Genomic DNA, 19,279 nt, shown 5'->3' with positions numbered 1-19,279 from the left:
TCAGTCTAATTTTTGTTTATTTAGTCACTTTTCACTGCTTATTATTTTTAATAAAAAAAAACAAAACAAAAAAATAAAATAAAATAAAATAAAAAAAAATAAATTGAAATCGTTACCATGTAAAAATAGAAATCTGGAAAACCGTATTCCGTAAGCCATATTTATAGCATTAATAATGAGAGCATTGATAATTAGGTAGCAAGGTACACTTAGATGCGAAAATTTTGGGCACAGACGGTCTTACATGTAGCGAGCCGCAATATTGCACTTCCCCTATGAGCAAAATTTGGGTGGCTATTTTATAAATTGCGTGCATGTTTTGTGCTTTTAATTAATGGCAAGATCTGGATTCTCATACAAGAATAAAGAAAGTTATCAAAGCGAAAGGTTTACATCATCCATGAAAAATAGCGTGCCAGAATCATCAATTTTGCACCTTTTGAACAGTCTACAATGATCCCGCTGCAAGAACACTGTCCAATTTTATTGCATTTCTTAATTTAATAGTCCTTACTGAACGTCAGGACATAAACGGAATGGGGGCCCATCCAGCTCGTTTTTTCGGAAAATAACGAAAATGTTCCAGAGTATCAATCAACAAGCACAGAACCCTTCCGTGAATTGAATTTTTCCGCGAAATGGTGTCTCATTGATCATACAAAGCTACCAGCAGTTAGTTTTCCAACTGACATCAGAATTTTGCATGCATCGGCTGTATAAATTTTCTAAAGAATTAATAATCATTATCTCCCACCTTAATTTACAGACATCCAAAATCACGATGTTCTCTTTATAACGAATATTGATGGGGGCCAAAATTCGAAAGTGTACCCTGCTATCTTAGTAGCTCTTATTTATAATAGACACACAAACGTGCGTTTTAACAGAAAGTTTACTTTTTATGGAAGTATGTATAATTACACGGTAAGTATATGCAACTGTTTACAGCGCGTGAAATAAACCGCGACAGGGCACATACGTATAGGTTCAACGGTAGCCTAGTGGTAAAACGCCCGCTTCGAGTGCGGGAAGTCGCGGGTTCGATCCTTGGCTGCGTCGTACCAAAGAGGTGAAAGATGGTATTGGTAGCTTCCTCGTTTGGCGCTCAGCATTGATTGAAGTTTAACAGCTATTTGCTTCCCTTGGTTTCAGACTTCAGGTCTTTTACTGGTAAACGCTGGTCACATGTGTTCTTTGTATCCGCATCATTTACCCTCCCCCCTCTCCCTCCTCCACCCAGCCCCTTCCAAAATATGCGAAAAAAATATTTATAAACACATGATAAATAATTTACAAGATTTATTAATACATTTCTTCTTTTACAGAAATTCGTTTGAGATTCATTATTTAATACTAAAAAGTCTGTTTTTTTTTTTTAAACTGGCGGGTTTGCTGCATTGGATTGTTTTACTTGTATTTCTAGATCAAATTCCTCAAAGGTTTTATACAATTTAAAGAAACTTTATTTATACTGATTAAACAATTTTCGAAAGAGAAAGTAAAATTACATATAAAAACTGGCGATTTAATTGCGCACAACATATTGTGATGAACTCCTTTAATAGAGAAAAAGAAAGTATTAACTTTGATCTAAATAAAGGAAGAGAAACAAAAACAACACACATATGAAATAATCATCTGGAAATACACCACTTGACATTTGCGATTCTGTGGCACCAGAAGGATACCTATTCACTGTTTCTGAAAGATAAATATCACTTTTTTAATGTATACTAAATTACGCAGTAAATTGATCACAAGTGTTTTCTATTGTTACATATGTTTCTCCAATATTCGCATGTGTTTACTTATGAAGCGTGTATTAAGAGGACAATTTACTAGCCTGCGCAAATTCTATGTTGAAACAAAGCTATAATTTACATATAACAGAAACGAAAAGCATTTTTTTGAAAAAAAAAAAATTAATATGTTTCTATTAAATTATTGCGGGAATCAAGAGTTCTTCTATCTCTTCCAGGAGAGGGCCGACACAGTCTTTACCAGTGGCAACACACGTAAGTTATCTATGAATACTTTACAGAAGAAGTGAAATTTTCTTCGATTGATTGAACAGAAACTTATTTTCCACTGGCCGAATAGTGTATCAGATAGGTGGTATATGTGCGCGAAGTCTCCGAGCTTGTGGTTTAGTTTTTAGCTCACCTGTACCTGAGAACAGCTCAGGGTGAGCTATTGTAATCGCTCACCGTCCTGTGTCCGTCGTCCGTCCGTCCACACTTTCCTTTAAACAACATCTGCTCCTGAACCACCAAGCCAACTTTGATGAAACTCCTCAATGGTCTTCTTTAAAAATTGTTCAAAGAATTGAATTCCATACAAAACTCTGGTTGCCATGGCAACCAAAAAGAAAAACTTTGAAAATCTTCTTGTTCAAAACCACAGGTCCTAGGGCTTTGATATTTGGTATGTAGCATCATCTAGTGGTCCTCTACCAAGTTTTTGCAAATTATCCCCCTAGGGTCAAATATGGCCCCGCCCCAGGAGTCACAATGTATATATAATCTTATATAGGGAAACAATTGAACATCTTCTTGTCCAAAACCACAGGGCCTATGGCTTTGGTATTTGGTATGTAGCACTATACAATTATCGACATTTTCATAGGTTGATATCAGGATTTATCAACCCGAAGGCTAGGTGAATATAACTTTTTGAGGGTTGATGAATCTTGATATCAACCTATGAAAATGTCAATAATTGTTTTATTACATGAATAAATGTAAAGTCAGTCCTGTTATTACAATTGTAACTTTAATAAAGAAATAAGGACTAAATTTAGACCAAATCAGGTTGATATTGGTTTTCCAAGCACCTACTTCGATCTATTTTTATTTTCGTACTATTTATAACCCAAGATAAGTTGATATGATATGTACTCATTACTTTTCAAACCGTTTTCAGCCAATCAGAGAAACAATAGAATACAGTCATGTAATAATATCTAATGGTCCTCTACCAAGATTTTTAAATGATTCCCCTAGTGTCAAATATGGCCCCGCCCTGGGGCTCACATGGTTTACATAGACTTATACAAGGAAACCCTATGAAAATCTTCTTGTCTTAAACTACAGGGCCTAGGGCTTTGATATTTGGTATGTAGTATCATCTTGTGGTCCTCTACGAAGATTGTTCAAATTCCCCCCCCCCCCCCCAGGGTCAAATATGGCCCCGCCCTGGGGGTCGCATGGTCTATATAGACTTATATAGGGAGAAACTTTGAAAATCTTCCTGCCCTAGGGCTTTGATATTTGGTATGTAGCATCATCTAGTGGTCGTCTACGAAGACTGTTCAAATTATCCCCCTGGGGTAAAATATGGCCCAGCCCCGGGGGCACATGTTTTAAATAGACTTGTACAGGAAAAATATTTTTAAAAATCTTGTCTTAAACCACAAGGCACGGAGCTTAGATATTTAGTATGTGTTATGCTCTAGTGGTTCTCTTCCAAAACTGTTCAAATCATAACCTTGGGGTCAGTATAGGTCACGCCCGGCTGGTCCTTTGTTTTACATAGACTTATTTGTTTTTGAAGGAGTGGCAAAGAAATTTGGACCACAAGCATAAAGTTTGATACAGATTTCAATATTCATCTTGAATTGTCCTTATCACGACCTACTGGTCTACTTTCTTGTTTTTGAAGGTATAGCATAGAAATTTGGACCATGTTTATAACTTTTGATACTGATTTCAATACTCATTTTTAATATTCTTAACCCTGAACTGCTGACCTACTTTCTTGTTTTTGAAGCTACAGCAAAGAAATTTGGACCACCAGGTTAATTTCTAAACAGATAAATTTCAGTAGTTATCTTGAATAATCTTTACCATGACCTACTCACTTAGTTTTTGGTACTGAAGCTTAAGCAAAGACATTTGTTTAAGCAAGCAACTAAACTCAGGTGAGCGATATAGGGCCATCATGGCCCTCTTGTTATATATATATAATATATTATATTTTATTCCAGTCTCACCTCATTTTGCACCCATTTACATGCAATAAAAAGCATATAAACAGTAAAAACACTTCACAAATGTAAATGGTCACTCTCTAAGAATTAGGAGCCTATAGATGATAATTACTGATCTGAAATTATTACATACATGTACAACTACAACAGTAAGAATATTGTATAAGGTCATAAGAGGCGCTTTCTGCCAGCTGACTGTGACTCAGTATAGGGATGTGTGGGCAAATGAGAGGGTGGACAGAAGGAGTGTTTCCAGATGTGAGCGAGTGAGTGAGTGACGAGTTGACGAGTGAACAAGTAAGACAGCATGTTGATGGGTGGGTGAGTAGGTGAATGAGTGCATGTGCGTGAGTGTGTGGGTGGATGAATGATCAAGTTTGCAGACTTGCATTTATAGAAATACCTCTTAAGACCTGTATTTACATTATGCAGGTAAGAGTAAAATATATTTGCTGATCCGTGTACTATAATAACTGCCATAAGAAAATGAAAATAAGGCACTGAATTTGTATAATGATACTTATGCACGACAGTTAACAAATTATCTAAATATGATCAGGCCCCGTGTTCACAAAGCATTTTTTGGTCTCAGCTGAGTTTGAGTTTGAAACTTTTAATATCATTTTTACTAAAACTTCAAGCTTAAATTCCAAATGAGACTGACCATTAATACTGAATAGTCACATTAAAATAGTTATTAACATAAAATTTAGTCTTAAACATGCTATTTAAATATAAATGAGAAGTAAAATTTCATTATCAAACTCAGCTGAGACTGAAAATGTTTTGTGAACACGGGGCCAGATCATCTATAGTTTGATAAGCAAACATATTTTACGGGTGTTATAAAACTTTCTTGCCAGATAAGAATACAAAGATCATTATTTACACATAGGTTTAAATTACCTTTGACTACAGTGAAGTATTTCAATGTCAAAAAGGTCGCTAGTTAATAAAACAAAATCGCTACTGAGTAACGATAAATGTTTCTCAGCATAAAAACAATGCTTTGTTACACCTTGTCACCCCCTTACCTTGGTCACACTCCCCCCCCCGCCCCCCTTTCATACCTTATTTTAGATTTTTTTAAAACCTTCCATGAATATTAACCCGAGAATACAACTATGAAACATATGACATACTAGTAATTTAGTACAAAGTTTACATTTTTATATCAGTTATGTATCTTTACATATAAACATTCATTATAAACAATCTCTTCTAAGTATATCTTAGCAGGATTTGGCAGTATATGTAACAATTCTTTCATTTGATAATAGGAAGCATAACTTTTCAGTATCATTATATCCTTTCCGCACCTGTAACGTAATAAAACGTATAAGCGTCTGATGGCCCTTTCACACTTCCGTAGAATCAATATTTATTATTGAACATTTTCTAAAATGTCTAGGTCTGCAGCTCTCAAATACGGAAATATCTTACATCCGAGGCATATCTTGAAACAATCAGACAACATCGAAAAGAAAAAATCTCTCCGTTACGGACACCTGTGTTTATTCCGAGTCGTAGATGAAAACCTTACATGTCGTACTAAAATGCAAAAAGTGGAAACTCCACAGATCGTTCAACACGACAAAAACGAAAATGTTGCAAGCCCAGGTATTTTCAGATCGTAAGAAAATGCTGAAAATTTACTCCCCATTAGCAAGAAAAAAGTCCACGCGCATTTTGACGGGTTGACCCCTGCGCGTGACCCCTGACTATCGACCAATGCAAAGGTGACTTTCGTTTTCAAGTTTAGCCTGTCTATTTTCATTTTCTTTACTTCCGGAAATAGCTGAAGGTCGAGCGACGTTGGCGAGATTGCATAAAAATGTGCCCAGTGTCCTAAGGATACGTGTTAAACAGTGGACAAACACCACAACAGCGTTGTCAAATCAGGTCTGGCGAATATCATTATATGTATACCGAACAGTGAAGTAATAAGAGCCTTTCATCCTCTATTCCTGATTTACAAATAGGACAGATTCTTTTATTTATATCTAATCTTTCATACCTTCCGGTCTCTAAACGAATTCGGTCAACCCCCATTCTAAACTTTGCTAATGCTGACCTATTGCCAATAAGGCATTACCACATTTATATATTGTTCACAGGGCCCTCGATCGGCCGTTTTTGCCGCCGAATATCGGCTGCTTCCCCCGCCAAAATAGTATCCTTTTTTCCCCCTCCAGAGAAAAAAAAATTCCCCCTTACAGGGCATTCGGTTGACCCGAGGTCCCGGGTTTTTGATCCGCGAAAATCGAGAAAAACTCGTATTTGACCCGCACAAAATATGCTCCGTGCGTCGGATTGACTCGCGGAAATTTTGTTTGATGCGTCTCGAGTTCGAAAGTTCTGCCCCTTGTCAATCAAAATCACAGTCAATTTCAATATTGTTCGCCGTCATACGCGGAAGTATGGCAGTAGGCGGAGCGTCATATGTTAATTAGCTGCTAACAGATGTCAACCACGCCACGCGCCGATTGACACGTGGTCACCTCGCGGTTTATATTTAGTACAATAATCCCTGTCATTATCAAAGGTGTTTACTGATCAATGTGTAAAAATTAATTGATAAACAATGCAGCTTTAGATTATCGTCTTTGCACAAATTGGATAATTGAAATCATTGTTTTGTTTGCTTGAACGATTACGTTAGCCGGTCAACCGTTACGGTCTATAGAAAATTTATGATCATTGCCGAGGCTTTTACTTCACAACAGCGGGTGTTAAGTGCTGTGTGGCGGCCGTAAAAAGTCGCCCCGACTTCATCTCAGTGTTGTTATATTTTCTGGTCCTTCGGGATCATTGATTTCAACTCATTTAGATTTGAAGATTGAATACTGCTTAAGCTGGTGCTAGGGGGCGTGGGCAGTGTTGCTTTTTCCATTACTGCCCATGAACAGACTCAATCAAACCGAGTCTGCAATTTTCACTATTTGCCTTGTTCTCGGTGCTTCCGAGGGATCTACTTTCCAGATTTTATTTGTTTGGTCCAAATAAATTAAATGCTTTAATAAGCAGAAATTGTAAGTATTGCATAGGTATGGTAAAAAAAGAAATTTAAAACAGGTATTTCATCAGGAATTTTAAATATTTACTTTCGTTTTCCATATTTGTCACCCGTTTTCGCGACCGTGATTTTCGGACATTTTCATCATTTCTTACAAGATTTTTTAGTACAATCTAAATAAAAAGCCATTTGAAAGTCTGCATTTAAGAAAAATATGATCACTTTTGCAAAAGCAGCCCTTATTTTTGAAGCATTTTTGATAATAAAATGCAGAGGCACCAAACCCCACCCACTTTTAGACAACTAAAATATAAATTGATTAAAAAAATGTGTAATGATAAATGTACTTGTTTTAGATAAAGTTTGTCAAAGTTTCATTAATAACAGTATAGCTTGTCCCCTGAAAAGCTGATCTTGACATGATATAATTGCAGTTACCAGTAGTATGTTGACAAAAAGAAACAACTTTAGTGTAATGAGAGTTATACATGTTATAGTTCTTACATAGTATGTTATTCTTTGAAGGCAATGAAAATTCCCCCTTTTGGCTAAAACGACGTGAAAATTCCCCCGCCTGAGGGCTGCGGACCCCTTCCCCCAAAGTAGAGTGAGGGCCCTGACAGTTCATGCTCATAGTCAAATTTAAACTTCTGATATAAACGTAGCTTGTTTTTACTTTTATCATCTTTGCCTACTAAACTATGCACAGAATGTATTCATTCATCAATACAACAGTCCATGGCAGAACTCATCACTTTTGGAACAAGCATAGTTTTATTTAATGGTACACTAAAATCACAACATCCTGCACATCCAGATTATCCAAATTTAATTTTTTTTTTACTCTAAAATACCAATGTCTACAATTTCTATTGTCCACATTATAACACTACTTTGCCACTCTGTAACGGAGCCTAGTCTGGTTTATGACTGTTATTTCTAGAGCTCAAAAAGGGCAGGGTGCTGTCAAAAAGGGGCAGGTTGCTGTTTTAACAGGAAAATTACCGCAGTTGCGTTTCCAGATGTTTATAGTTATGTATTTATGGTGGCATATTTCTGCATACGATAACTAGATAAGTTTCGCGAAAATGTATCAATTTTTCACGAAAAACAGAAAATCTTTCGCGAAAACATAAAAGCTTTTCACGAAAAGAACTGCAAATATTAAACGGAAAAAGGTTGCGTTAGTGCCCACTACTGCATAGGAAAACCAGATAAGTTTCGCGAATAACGGACTAAACTTTCATGAAAAACGGTATGGTTTCCGTGAAAATAAAGTTTTCGCGAAAATAATATTTTATTTTCACGAAAACGTTACCGTTTTTCATGAAAATTTGGTCCATTTTCGCGAAACTTATCTGGTTTTCTTATGCAGTAGTTGGCAATAACACAAATTTATCCACTTAATATTTGCAGTTCCTTTCGAGAAAAGCTTTTATGTTTTCGCGAAAAGTTTATATATTTTCGAGATTTTTTAAATGTTTTTCTTGAAAACTCGATACATTTTCGCGAAACTTATCTGGTTAGCGTATGCAGAAATATGCCACCATATGTATTCATAACATTTATGATTACATTTGTATTGCACACTTATCAAAGAATAAAGTGGTAAATGATATCTTCTTCCCAAAACCAGTAACAGAGTTTACAAATGGGTTTTTACATTACTTTGTACTTCTGGTCATAACATTTAAGCCTTTTTCTTAAACGTGTTACCAAGGATGTGAATATGAAATTTTGGAGGCCTTTATATGTAAGATTGTTATTCTAACCCAATAACTTCAAAAGTTTACAACATATTTTAGCTGTATAACGGAAACTGGTCCTCAGCCCAAATCTCCAGCCACAGCAGAGCCAGGAGTGTATTTGCCTGTTCCAAGAAAGAAGCGCATGGCTCGGTTCTCCACAGCCTCAATACATGAAACCTTATCGTCCCCCAAACAGCTGCCCCATAAGCTGTAACCGGCCATACCATAGAGTCATACAGCGTTTTCTATACATGATGGGGCATACCACCTAGAAGTTTATATTTTGCAATTAATACACCAAAAGCTCTGCTTGCTGCCTGGGATACAAATTTGGATGTGTAAATGGTCACATAAAGCCAGGCCAAGATATACATATTTGTCAGCAATCTCCAATTTTTTATTACCACATGAAAAACTAAAATTTATTTTACAGGCAGAATTATTCCTGAAATGTACATGTATCACACCAATCTGACAAACATTTTAGCATTTTCTGGAGATCTTCTTCATTCGAGGCTAATAAAACAACATCATCCGCATAGAGCAAAATGATACTTTCTCACCATTATAAATATATATTTCAAGTCCTAGCGCCTTTATCTTGATTGCCATGTTGTTAATAAAACAATTAAATAATAATGGTGACAAAATACAGCCTTGTCTTAAAATAGAAAAAGTGGAAATTCCACAGGTCGCTCAACACAACAAAAGTGAAAATGTTGCAGGCTCGGTTTGATTGAGCCTGTTCATTGGACGGTAGTGAAAATTCCACAGGTCGCTCAACACAACAAAAGTGAAAATGTTGCAGGCTCGGTTTGATTGAGCCTGTTCATGGACGGTAGTGGAAATGCATGCTATCGTCCACGCCCTCTAGCCTCGGGTAAGTCTAACTTAACACTGAACCATTCAGATGATAAACACAGCATGTAACATTTCTGTATATTGCCTGAATAGCATTATACATTTTTCAGCTATGCCTATATTTCTTAATTTATCAAATCAACATACTCTGAAATCATTAATATTCGTGGGGGTCTAATGTTCGTGGATTTCGTGGTTGAGTCAATCCACGAAATTTAATCCCAACGAACAAGTAAAATTCCCATTAATTTTATGTTCAAAAGTTGAAATCCACGAATTCATATTCCCACGAATTTGACGTTTTGACCAAAACCACGAAATTTCATGCCCACGAAATTACATGATTCAATCGTATGCCTTTCGAATATCTATAAAGGCTACAAATGTACTCCGTTTTTTCTTAATACGTGATTCTATTACAGTGGAGAGCAATGATATATAATCAACTATGCTCCTGTTTTTCCGCAAGTCATTTTGCTCATCCACAGGTTCATTATTTACATCCATCCACTTTGCCAATCTTTCTTTTATAACGGAGCAATATAATTTATACATGGTTGGTACAAGGTTGATCCCTCGATAATTTACGGGGCTGTCGTAGATCGGTCATACCAGGCTTAGGTACAGAGTTCAGAATTCCTTTGCCCCAATCGGAGAGTGTTCTGCCAGTCTGATAGCAGACATTGAAAGATATATGCATAAAAAAGAAACTGCTATGTCATTTTTAAACACTTCTTAAGGGATATTATCAAAACCTGATGCTTTATGCAATTTTGCTTTTTCAATAGCTTTCCTAACTTCAAAAACTGAAAAATAATCTTCAAAAGCTTCCTCAGTCATATCATTATTACATGAATTATTACTATTGACATACAAATCATTATTTAAGAGATTACTAAAAGTACATTTCCAGTGATCTTAAACTTTAAAAGAATCATATTCGACTGAACCAATCTCATTAACCATTTCCATAGGTATTCTATGCAATTTTTGCTAGCCATACCATTTCTACCAATAGTCTTCTAGAATTTATTTGGATCTTTCTCAACAGAATCAAGTTGCTCACATTGTAACTGGTACCAATATTGGGCGTTTATTTTGTTGTACATGTCTATCAAATAATTTACGTCTATTACAATACAAAGTTTTAAATGTAGACTTAAGTGATCTGTCAGTGACTCTAAGCCATTGTTTTTCATAAAAACATACATCATGCCATTTGTAAGCTGATCAAGAAGTTTTCACTTTTCTCTATTTTATAAAGTCGCCTCTTCTTATTATTCATACAACTAAACAATACAGGCTTTATACAAGACAATTTACTATTCATCTCGTCTTTAATAATTGAACATAAAGATTTATATGCATCATCAATATTTTCCTGTGTTTTCATACTTCGTTCAAGGGTGTGTACCGTATCTAAAAAACTATTGCAAGGTTCACCAGAAAATAAATCATTTTGAATATCATTTACTTGAAATATATAATTATCTGGATTCAAGGTATCATTAAGCAAGAAGGGACATTAGTATGTCACAGCTTTACTTACCATATTAAGTTTTCTTAGATGCCTCATGAATTATGTCGATCTGTAGATCTAAAATGAGATTGTCGAACGTTGAATGCTTATAATGATGTATATGTCGAATAACCTGATATCTAGACAATTGCCTCATTAACTCAGTGGTAGACTAAGAGTATCCGTTTTAAGTGCGAAATTTTAACTTTTCGAACAGATACTAGTAGTTAAGTGCAGGTCCACTGCACAACTAGGTCACAGCAACTACAAATAGATTTTTCAAACTGAAAACTTTCAAAATCTTCCTGTTTTACACCACAAGGCCTATGCTTTGGATATTTGGTATGTAGCATTGCCTAGATGTCTTCTATCAAGTTTCTTCAAATTATGCCTCTGGGATAAAAAGAGGCCCTGCCCCGGGGTCTCAGGTTTTACATAGACTTATTTTGGAAGAACTTTAAAAATACTCGGCAATGCTTGGGCCTAGGAATCTCCAGCTAATAGGTAATAGGGAGGTTGGATCTGAAGGGTAGATGACCTTAAGGTCAAAGTCACTGTAACCTTTAGTACCAAAAAAGCTTAATGTTCTGCAATGCTTATGGCTAACCCTGAAACTTAATAGGGATGTTGGTCCTGACCAGTAGATGACCCTTAGGGCAAAGGTCATGGTCAAGGGCACCATGACTTCTTGATAACTCGGCAATCCTGACCTATTTTCTGTATTTGAAGCTACAGCAATGGAATTCGTGCCACTTGTATTCTTTTTGTATGATCAGAAACAAATTCCAAAAATCTCCTTGGGGCAACCTGGATTTGAACCCTGGACCTTGAGTAGTTCTCTAAGCGGACACTCTACCACGTCTCCATAAAAGCTAGCTGTTAGGCAAGAGAGTAGAAGTACCGTATTATACATCTACTTCACATGGCCCTCTTGTCATCTCCTGTACCTTGAAATCAGAGCAAAACTTATTTTGCCTTACAGAAATATATATTGCAGTATTTAATATGTCTTCATACTTTGTATCCTGTATATCCTGGACTTTACTTTTTGCCCCCAACCACTCGGTATTAAATTTGGTCTTGTCCTTGCGTCCAGTTCTGGGGTTCCACACACTGATGACAAATATTTAAAACAGATATTGCAACCAAAATTTTACAAGATGATCATTATATATCTATCTAGATTCGCATTCAACCCTCGGAGTGTATTGACCTGACTGGGTGTTCATTGGTTCTTTAGGATGCAGTATCAGTATGGGTGTAAAGGAATAAGGGTTTTAGAAGTTAGACAAAATCCTTTAAGTAATGGTAGAATGCTACTTTTATCTAACACTACATACGTTTGGAAGATAATCCACCTACATGTTTGATAAAGAATAGACAAAATCATATAAATTGTGATTTACATTGATCTGTTTTCTTAAAATGTTTCAGTTGATGATAACTGGGAGTATATCCCTGCTGTATTTGGTACGCTCGCTGGCATAGCTGTACTGGCTGTGATTATTTACCTTGCTGTGCACGTTTGCTTTGTGCGTGTTTGCGTTTGTGGTGACTCCGAACGTCTCGTGGTGAAGGAGACAGGAAATGAGCGGAAAAATTCACAAAAGAACTCGGCCTTCCAAAAAGGTAATTTGTCATTACAATTATTTTGTCTGAAAAAAGTAATTCTGATATATCATTTTTACACCACTAACAAGTCAGTATAGGCGGAATTGCAATTGTATCTGCTTAAAATTTTCTGCTTTAGACATACTGGAATTCTTAAACCAGCATCGTATTAAATTTTACAGTTTCACATTGAATAAAACATTTGTTCACAAAAGATACACCAACAAAACAGTTAATTTAGAAGCCTTTTTTATATCTGTCCCAGTAAAATGTATAGATCTGCTCACTGGTATGTGACGTCGGCTAAATACTCTCTATTTCTGTAAACTCTCCACTGCGAGTTGATTCAGTTTAACCTTTAGCCTGCTGATGGCAAGTGATTCTGCATTTGCGGCCATTGCAGATCAATAACCATGGTCTGCACTGTTCAAGGTCAACCAGCCTGCACGATCATGGTCTGCGCTGTTCGCTATTCAGTGAACAACCCTTTGAATAAGGAGAATAAGAAGTGGAACTGTCCAAATTGAATGATGGACCAGTCCATTGTAGAAATTTAGCAGGGTAAAGGTTAACACATGCTCTTCAGCCTTTGACCATGCTACCATAACAATATAACAGTTTTTACATCAGCGACTACTCTGTGTATGATTATTTCCAGGAAAATGACAAAAAGAAGTCAAACAATTACGAAAGAGAAAACAAACAAGACATATGTCTATTTCTTTTTTTCTCTTGTTTCAGTATAAAGACCATGTGTGGATGGTGTTGTGCTGTATTTGACTAACTGTTATTATGATGTAAACTGTCCTTCAATGAAGATTAGTTTACTGAAGAAATAGAAATTGTGTAAAGATTATTTATTTTCGCATACTGTAGATTTTTCATATGCTAAACGAAAACGGACAATGAAAACTTTTTGTAAATATGTTAAAAAAACCCATCTGACGCATACGCCACCCCATCCGCTTCACCACCACCACCGTCGTCTCTCAGAATATCATATGAGCCGTGCCATGAGAAAACCAACATAGTGGGTATGCGACCAGCATGGATCAAGACCAGCCTGCGCATCCGCGCAGTCTGGTCAGGATCCATGCTGTTCGCTAATAGTTTCTCCAATTCCAATAGGCTTTAAAAGCGAACAGCATGGAGCCTGACCAGCCTGCGCGGATGCGCAGGCTGGTCTGGATCCATGCTGGTCGCATACCCACTATGTTGGTTTTCCCATGGCACGGCTCATATAAGTATGGATAAACTTTTAAGGTTGACTGACTGTCCATCTCGTTTAGACGAATCATTTTTCTGTATATGATACAATTGTTTCATAATTATATGATATTCTGCGAGACTTTGTGTCACCACAACTGCAGTTTCGCTTTATCATCCAAGTCCTAAAAATAATTCATAGAATTTTAACCATATCTGGCGACACACCAGTGACAAATATATATTCAACTTGGTATACAAATTGAACAAATTTTCTTGATTCGGTATAAGATTAGTTTGTAAAATTGATTTTCATTGAAGTTTTCACTTGCTTGTTCTAATGGTATACCTGTATTCGTAGTTTTGTACATGAACTGTCAATTAAATGCACTGAAGTACTGGGCCGTATTCATAAAGCATCTTAAGTATAAGTATAAGAAATTGATTATTTATTCAAGTATTACTTAGGTAAGAAATGTATTTTACTTAAGTATATTTGTTATTCATAAAACAATTTAATAAGTAATTCTTGGCTTTTATTGTGGACGGAAACATTAAAAAAGACAACATTAATTTCAAACAGATACAACACGCACAATCATGTTTAATGTGCTTTTATCTGAAAAACAACACCTTAATCGTACTCACGATGCCATTTTCTTTTCTGACATAAGTCATTTCTTACGTATCTTAAGTTTAAGCTGTTTTATGAATAAGACTTAAGTTTTTACTTAGACTTAAGCTGAAATCACCACAAACTGTAGTAAAATCGTCAACGTAAGTCAAAACTTATACTTAAGATGCTTTATGAATACGGCCCCTGATATATTTTCCTGCTTTACATAATGTGGTCATAATGTGCAATAAAATAAGTGCATATTTGGTATTTTTACATTGTTGGACTTGTGTTTACATGTGCGAATTATGTATATATATATATATGATTTATAGAATGTATGATTGTGCTTATGAAAATTGTTGTTGATGCATTGTTTCCATTTGTCTTGCCTCTGAAGTTTTTCGTGTGTTATAATACTGTGTTTGTATTATGGACAGCTGTTGTCCAAATAAAGATATTTTGAACTTAATATTAAGGTATTTCCATCTGATATTTTAGATATATGTCATATTTGTTGTATCATTTCAATGATCTAGAATTATGACGTCCTAAGTAAAAAACAGCTGTTTCCAGGAAAAATTTGTCATTACTTTAATCTTAGCTGATATGAATTAATAATATGTTAAAATCTTTCCTAAAGACCTGTTTTCAAAGATGACAGGAATTGGTTTTTAGTAAAATAAATCATCTTCTTATCACTGTAAAATTCTAGGTGTAAGATAATTCTTTATTTTGGTGCTTACTTTTGCCGCTGTGTTCATGTCTCTGATAATTATATACTAGTACCAGGTTTTTGTTTACTCGCTTCCATTATATTTGTTGAAATATGTTTGAAAAATTCATTAATCATTTCAAAGAAGTGTTCATTTTCTTTCCCTTTTTTGTTCGTTTTGTTTGTGACATTTAATGGTTTGCAATTATTTGCTCCAGAAGATCATTTTACTTTATATATAAATGTGTTCAAATGTCAATAAAACAAGTATTAAATTTCCATTGCTGTTTTTAAATTGGAAAAGAGCATTTGAGGGATTTTTTGATAATAGAATGGACAAATAACTGCCAACTTCCCCACATGAATTACAGGTGGAGGACGAATGATATCAGACACAATGTCTCTTATCAAATATCAAATCGTCACAGAGAACATACGTCTCACCCAGGGATCGAACTCACGACCCCGCGATCCGTAGATCTGCGCTCTACCTTTTGAGCTAAGCAGGCGGGCTGCCATCCTTTAAGTACCCTAGGTTTTATATCACCAGACCCAGCTGCCTTGTGGTGATTTAAGTCTTTCAATAATTTAGAACGCCCTTTCCATCAAAATTTATATTTTCCATATTAGGAAATGGACTATGTCGTAAATCAGGTAGTACAGAGTTTTCAGAGTCTTTAGAACTGTAGAAGTTTTCCAGTCAAAATCAACTAATTTGAAGTCACCACAAACAATTATGGTGTTATTCAAATTGCCAATTGTAGAGATAGTTCGACTTATCTCATCAATACAATTCAAGTCACGGTCGGTCTGGCCTGTAGGCACTACAAGCAAATATATCTTTTTTCCTTTCTGTTTGATTTCAACCAAAATAATTTTAGAATCAGACTAGTTTTCAACAGAATTACTTATATGAGTTTGTTTGAAACAAGAATAAAATCACCACCTCCAGTACGGTGCTTGCGGTCTATTGAACTTATAATCTGGTGGAAACGCTTCAGAATTTTTGACGTGAGGCTTCAGCCATGACTTTACTAGTTTTAAGATGTTTATAGATTAAATACGCATCAATGATGTATATTGGTACCGACAAATGTACAAGCAAGAAGGGTAGGTTTGACGACCTACCGGTATTACAGTTTAAGTTATTTCTTATATGTGTACGTTAAACACTTCACAAATCCTCTAGTACAACACACGATAATATACAATCATAGTTTTAAAGCTATAAAAGTGCATTTTCAAGTCTTACCGATATTCAGAACAATATATATTGAACGTTCATCACAATTTGAAGAGCTATTCCATCATTTGACCTCGCAACAGTTTAAAAAAGTAAAAAAACAAAACATTGTTTCAACATTTACAAATGAGCGTCTTTTTAAGATAGGATACTCATAGCACACTGAAAAATATCACTGCTTTGTTCTGCTGTATCTTAGAAACACTCATGTTAATTTTGATTTATAATTTTACCATATTTCAGGGTTGACGATGAATAAAAAGTATGAACATTAATCGACATTACGTCCGATGTTGGGATTTCGCGTAGTCGTTAATGTAAAAAAATAGATATGAGTTTCAGAACCCTTAGTCATATATATACTATGTTGCAAGTATAACAATCAAGATCACTATTTCTATTTCTATTGCTACAATGTAAAGAAATATAGACAAATGTTTCATTTCAAGTATGTTGGGCATCCACTTTTCATTCCACAATAAATTTACAATCCTAATTAATTGAACTGCTGAAATAAATTAACATTCACAGCTTTATCAGGTAATTTTAAAGATAGTACAAGTGGTGTAAAAAAATAAGAAGCGTGCATTTTCTTTTGAGACTAGATTATGTAATTTTCACGTATTATTATTATTATTATTATTATTATTATTATTATTATACCAGATTTATATAGCGCCCTTTTCATGATAAACACGTTCAAAGGCGCTTTACATATAGCAGACGCAGCCACACAGGGCGCGAAATTCATCCTCTACTAGTACAGACACAGAGCGATCTGACCAGAGGGACAGAGTGAGATAAAGCCTCCAGAACAGACAGAGAGAACGTTTTAGATACAGACGTGTCCGGCTAACTTAGCCTAGCTCTTTGCGAATAGACAGTCTGGTTCTTTAACGTGCCCGGTGTATAGCACCGATACACGCGAAGCCGTCTTTCATGGGAAGAACCAGTACAGGCCTCTAGTTAGGTGGGAGACACTCAAGAGCATCTCAGAAATTTTCAGTGCCTGGACCGGGATTCGAACCCCGGACCTCTGGATTGACAATCAAGCGTGTTACCACTAGACCGTCGGTCCACCTATACATATAAACAAACAATGAAATCCGCGAGAATTTGTATGTGGAAATACGAAATGTTTGTAACACTTTTGAGATGTTGTCTGATAGAGAGAAACTTTGCTTTATACTTCAGCATTCTGATATAGTAAAATTTTCTGCCAAAGCCTGCTTCCAAATACTTCAACTTAGACGTTTAAAATTGTTCAGGAGATAAATTTGATAAATTCAGTGTTCACTGTTGAACTTTGTTTTTAGAACTTTTAACAAGTAATGTTAAGTTTTAGAAGAAATTTTAAAATAATATGAAGTTTTGAATGGTAAGCTGAAATGACTCTGTAGTTGTAATATATAGTATTTTGATTTTATATTTTACAACTTAGGTGCAGATAATTTTGACAAATCCGGTGTTCACGGTGAGCTTTGTTTTTTTAGAACCTTTGAGAAGTAATTTTAATTTTAAGGAGAAACTCTAAAATAATATGGTAAGCTGAAATGGCTCTGTAGTTGTAATATATAATATTTTTTTGATTTTATATTTTACAACTTAGATGTAGATAATTTTGACAAATCCAGTGTTCACTGTGAACTTTGTTTTTTAGAACCTTTGAGAAGTAATTTTAGTTTAAACAGAAATTTTGAAATAATATGGTAAGCTGAAATGACTCTGTAGTTGTAATATATAGTATTTTCATTTTATATTTTACAACTTAGATGCAGATAATTTTGACAAATCCGGTGTCCACTGTGAGCTTTGTTTTTAGAACGTTTGAGAAGCAATTTTAGTTTAAGGAGAAATTCTAAAATAATATGAATTTTTGGTTGTATGTTGAAATGACTCTAGCAGTAGTAAGTAGTAGTTTGTTTTTATATTTTATCAATAACTTCTAATGACTCATGAAAAATGGAAATTATAAATTAGCTTAATATGAACTTTGTACATCATGCTTAAAAGATTATAAATAGGAATAGTCATAAATTTTAGCTAGTTTTTTATAACAATATATCATAGCCAAAACAAAATAGAAAATATACACATTGTAATTAATGAGCTAAATATTGGATATAATATTGGTAGACTGTAAATAGAATTTTTGATAGTGATTTTTAATAGTGATGTTTTATAGTCTCTTATAATTCCTATGAAGGAGTGCTTTGAGTTATGTAAATGGTTTTATCTGTAAATTGTACTGTGCACAAAGATGAGACTCTAATAAAATATGAGCTGAGTTGAGTTGAGTTGAGTTATAAAAACTTTCATATTTTGTATATTGTTTGGAAAATCATCACGACTTTAATCATTATAGTGTTAATGGCCCTGAATGATAGTGTTCAGACCATGATGAACAGCCATCCTACCATCTTGTTGTTCTACTATCACACCGTCGCCTTTTGCACTTTCTTTTCCACGTTATAACATTAAGTGGTCATTGTTCTACTACTTGACAATCCGTCAGTAAAAACTATATTTCCGCCCATTCACGTTCAAATATGATTGTCAATATTTTTGCCAATATTACTGACCGTGGATGGGCCGCTTTAAGCGATCTTAAAGTTATAGACCTCTTCCAATGCAGGAGCTGGTAGGTAACAGGGAGAGACCAGATGACAGACAGGATGTCTAATGATATACACATCTTAGCTGTAAAAGGTTTATACGCCAAAAACCTGTATGAATTCTGCTTAATTGCTTTATAA

General features: G+C 35.1%; 1 protein-coding gene across 3 annotated transcripts; it reads left to right on the top strand.

The window, feature by feature from the left end:
* Positions 1 to 766: 766 nt before the first annotated feature.
* LOC123536469 (uncharacterized) lies at positions 767 to 18,788 on the top strand. 3 transcript variants are annotated; one of them, XM_053528555.1, is made up of 4 exons: positions 767 to 924; positions 1,979 to 2,015; positions 12,567 to 12,761; positions 16,767 to 18,788. In XM_053528555.1, the coding sequence occupies exons 1-4, from the start codon at positions 910 to 912 to the stop codon at positions 16,796 to 16,798; spliced, it is 279 nt and encodes a 92-aa protein (XP_053384530.1). In that variant the 5' UTR covers positions 767 to 909; the 3' UTR covers positions 16,799 to 18,788. The 3 variants fall into 3 exon arrangements, with proteins under 3 accessions (XP_053384530.1, XP_053384528.1, XP_053384529.1); XM_053528553.1 differs by lacking the exon at positions 767 to 924 and having other exon boundaries at positions 1,541 to 2,015; XM_053528554.1 differs by lacking the exons at positions 767 to 924; positions 16,767 to 18,788 and adding an exon at positions 13,485 to 15,559 and having other exon boundaries at positions 1,556 to 2,015.
* Positions 18,789 to 19,279: the final 491 nt, after the last annotated feature.

This window comes from Mercenaria mercenaria, chromosome 17, assembly GCF_021730395.1.
Source record: "Mercenaria mercenaria strain notata chromosome 17, MADL_Memer_1, whole genome shotgun sequence".
Lineage (NCBI taxonomy): Eukaryota > Metazoa > Mollusca > Bivalvia > Venerida > Veneridae > Mercenaria > Mercenaria mercenaria.
This window is presented reverse-complemented; position numbering and strand designations above follow the sequence as displayed.

Excerpts from the sequence above, each read along its gene's own strand:
- LOC123536469 (XM_053528553.1), top strand. The coding sequence starts at position 1,928 with ATGTTTCTATTAAATTATTGCGGGAATCAAGAGTTCTTCTATCTCTTC. Across the intron at positions 2,016-12,566 it reads CTTTACCAGTGGCAACACAC|TTGATGATAACTGGGAGTAT; the intron begins GTAAGTTATCTA and ends AAAATGTTTCAG. Across the intron at positions 12,762-16,766 it reads GAACTCGGCCTTCCAAAAAG|GGTTGACGATGAATAAAAAG; the intron begins GTAATTTGTCAT and ends ACCATATTTCAG.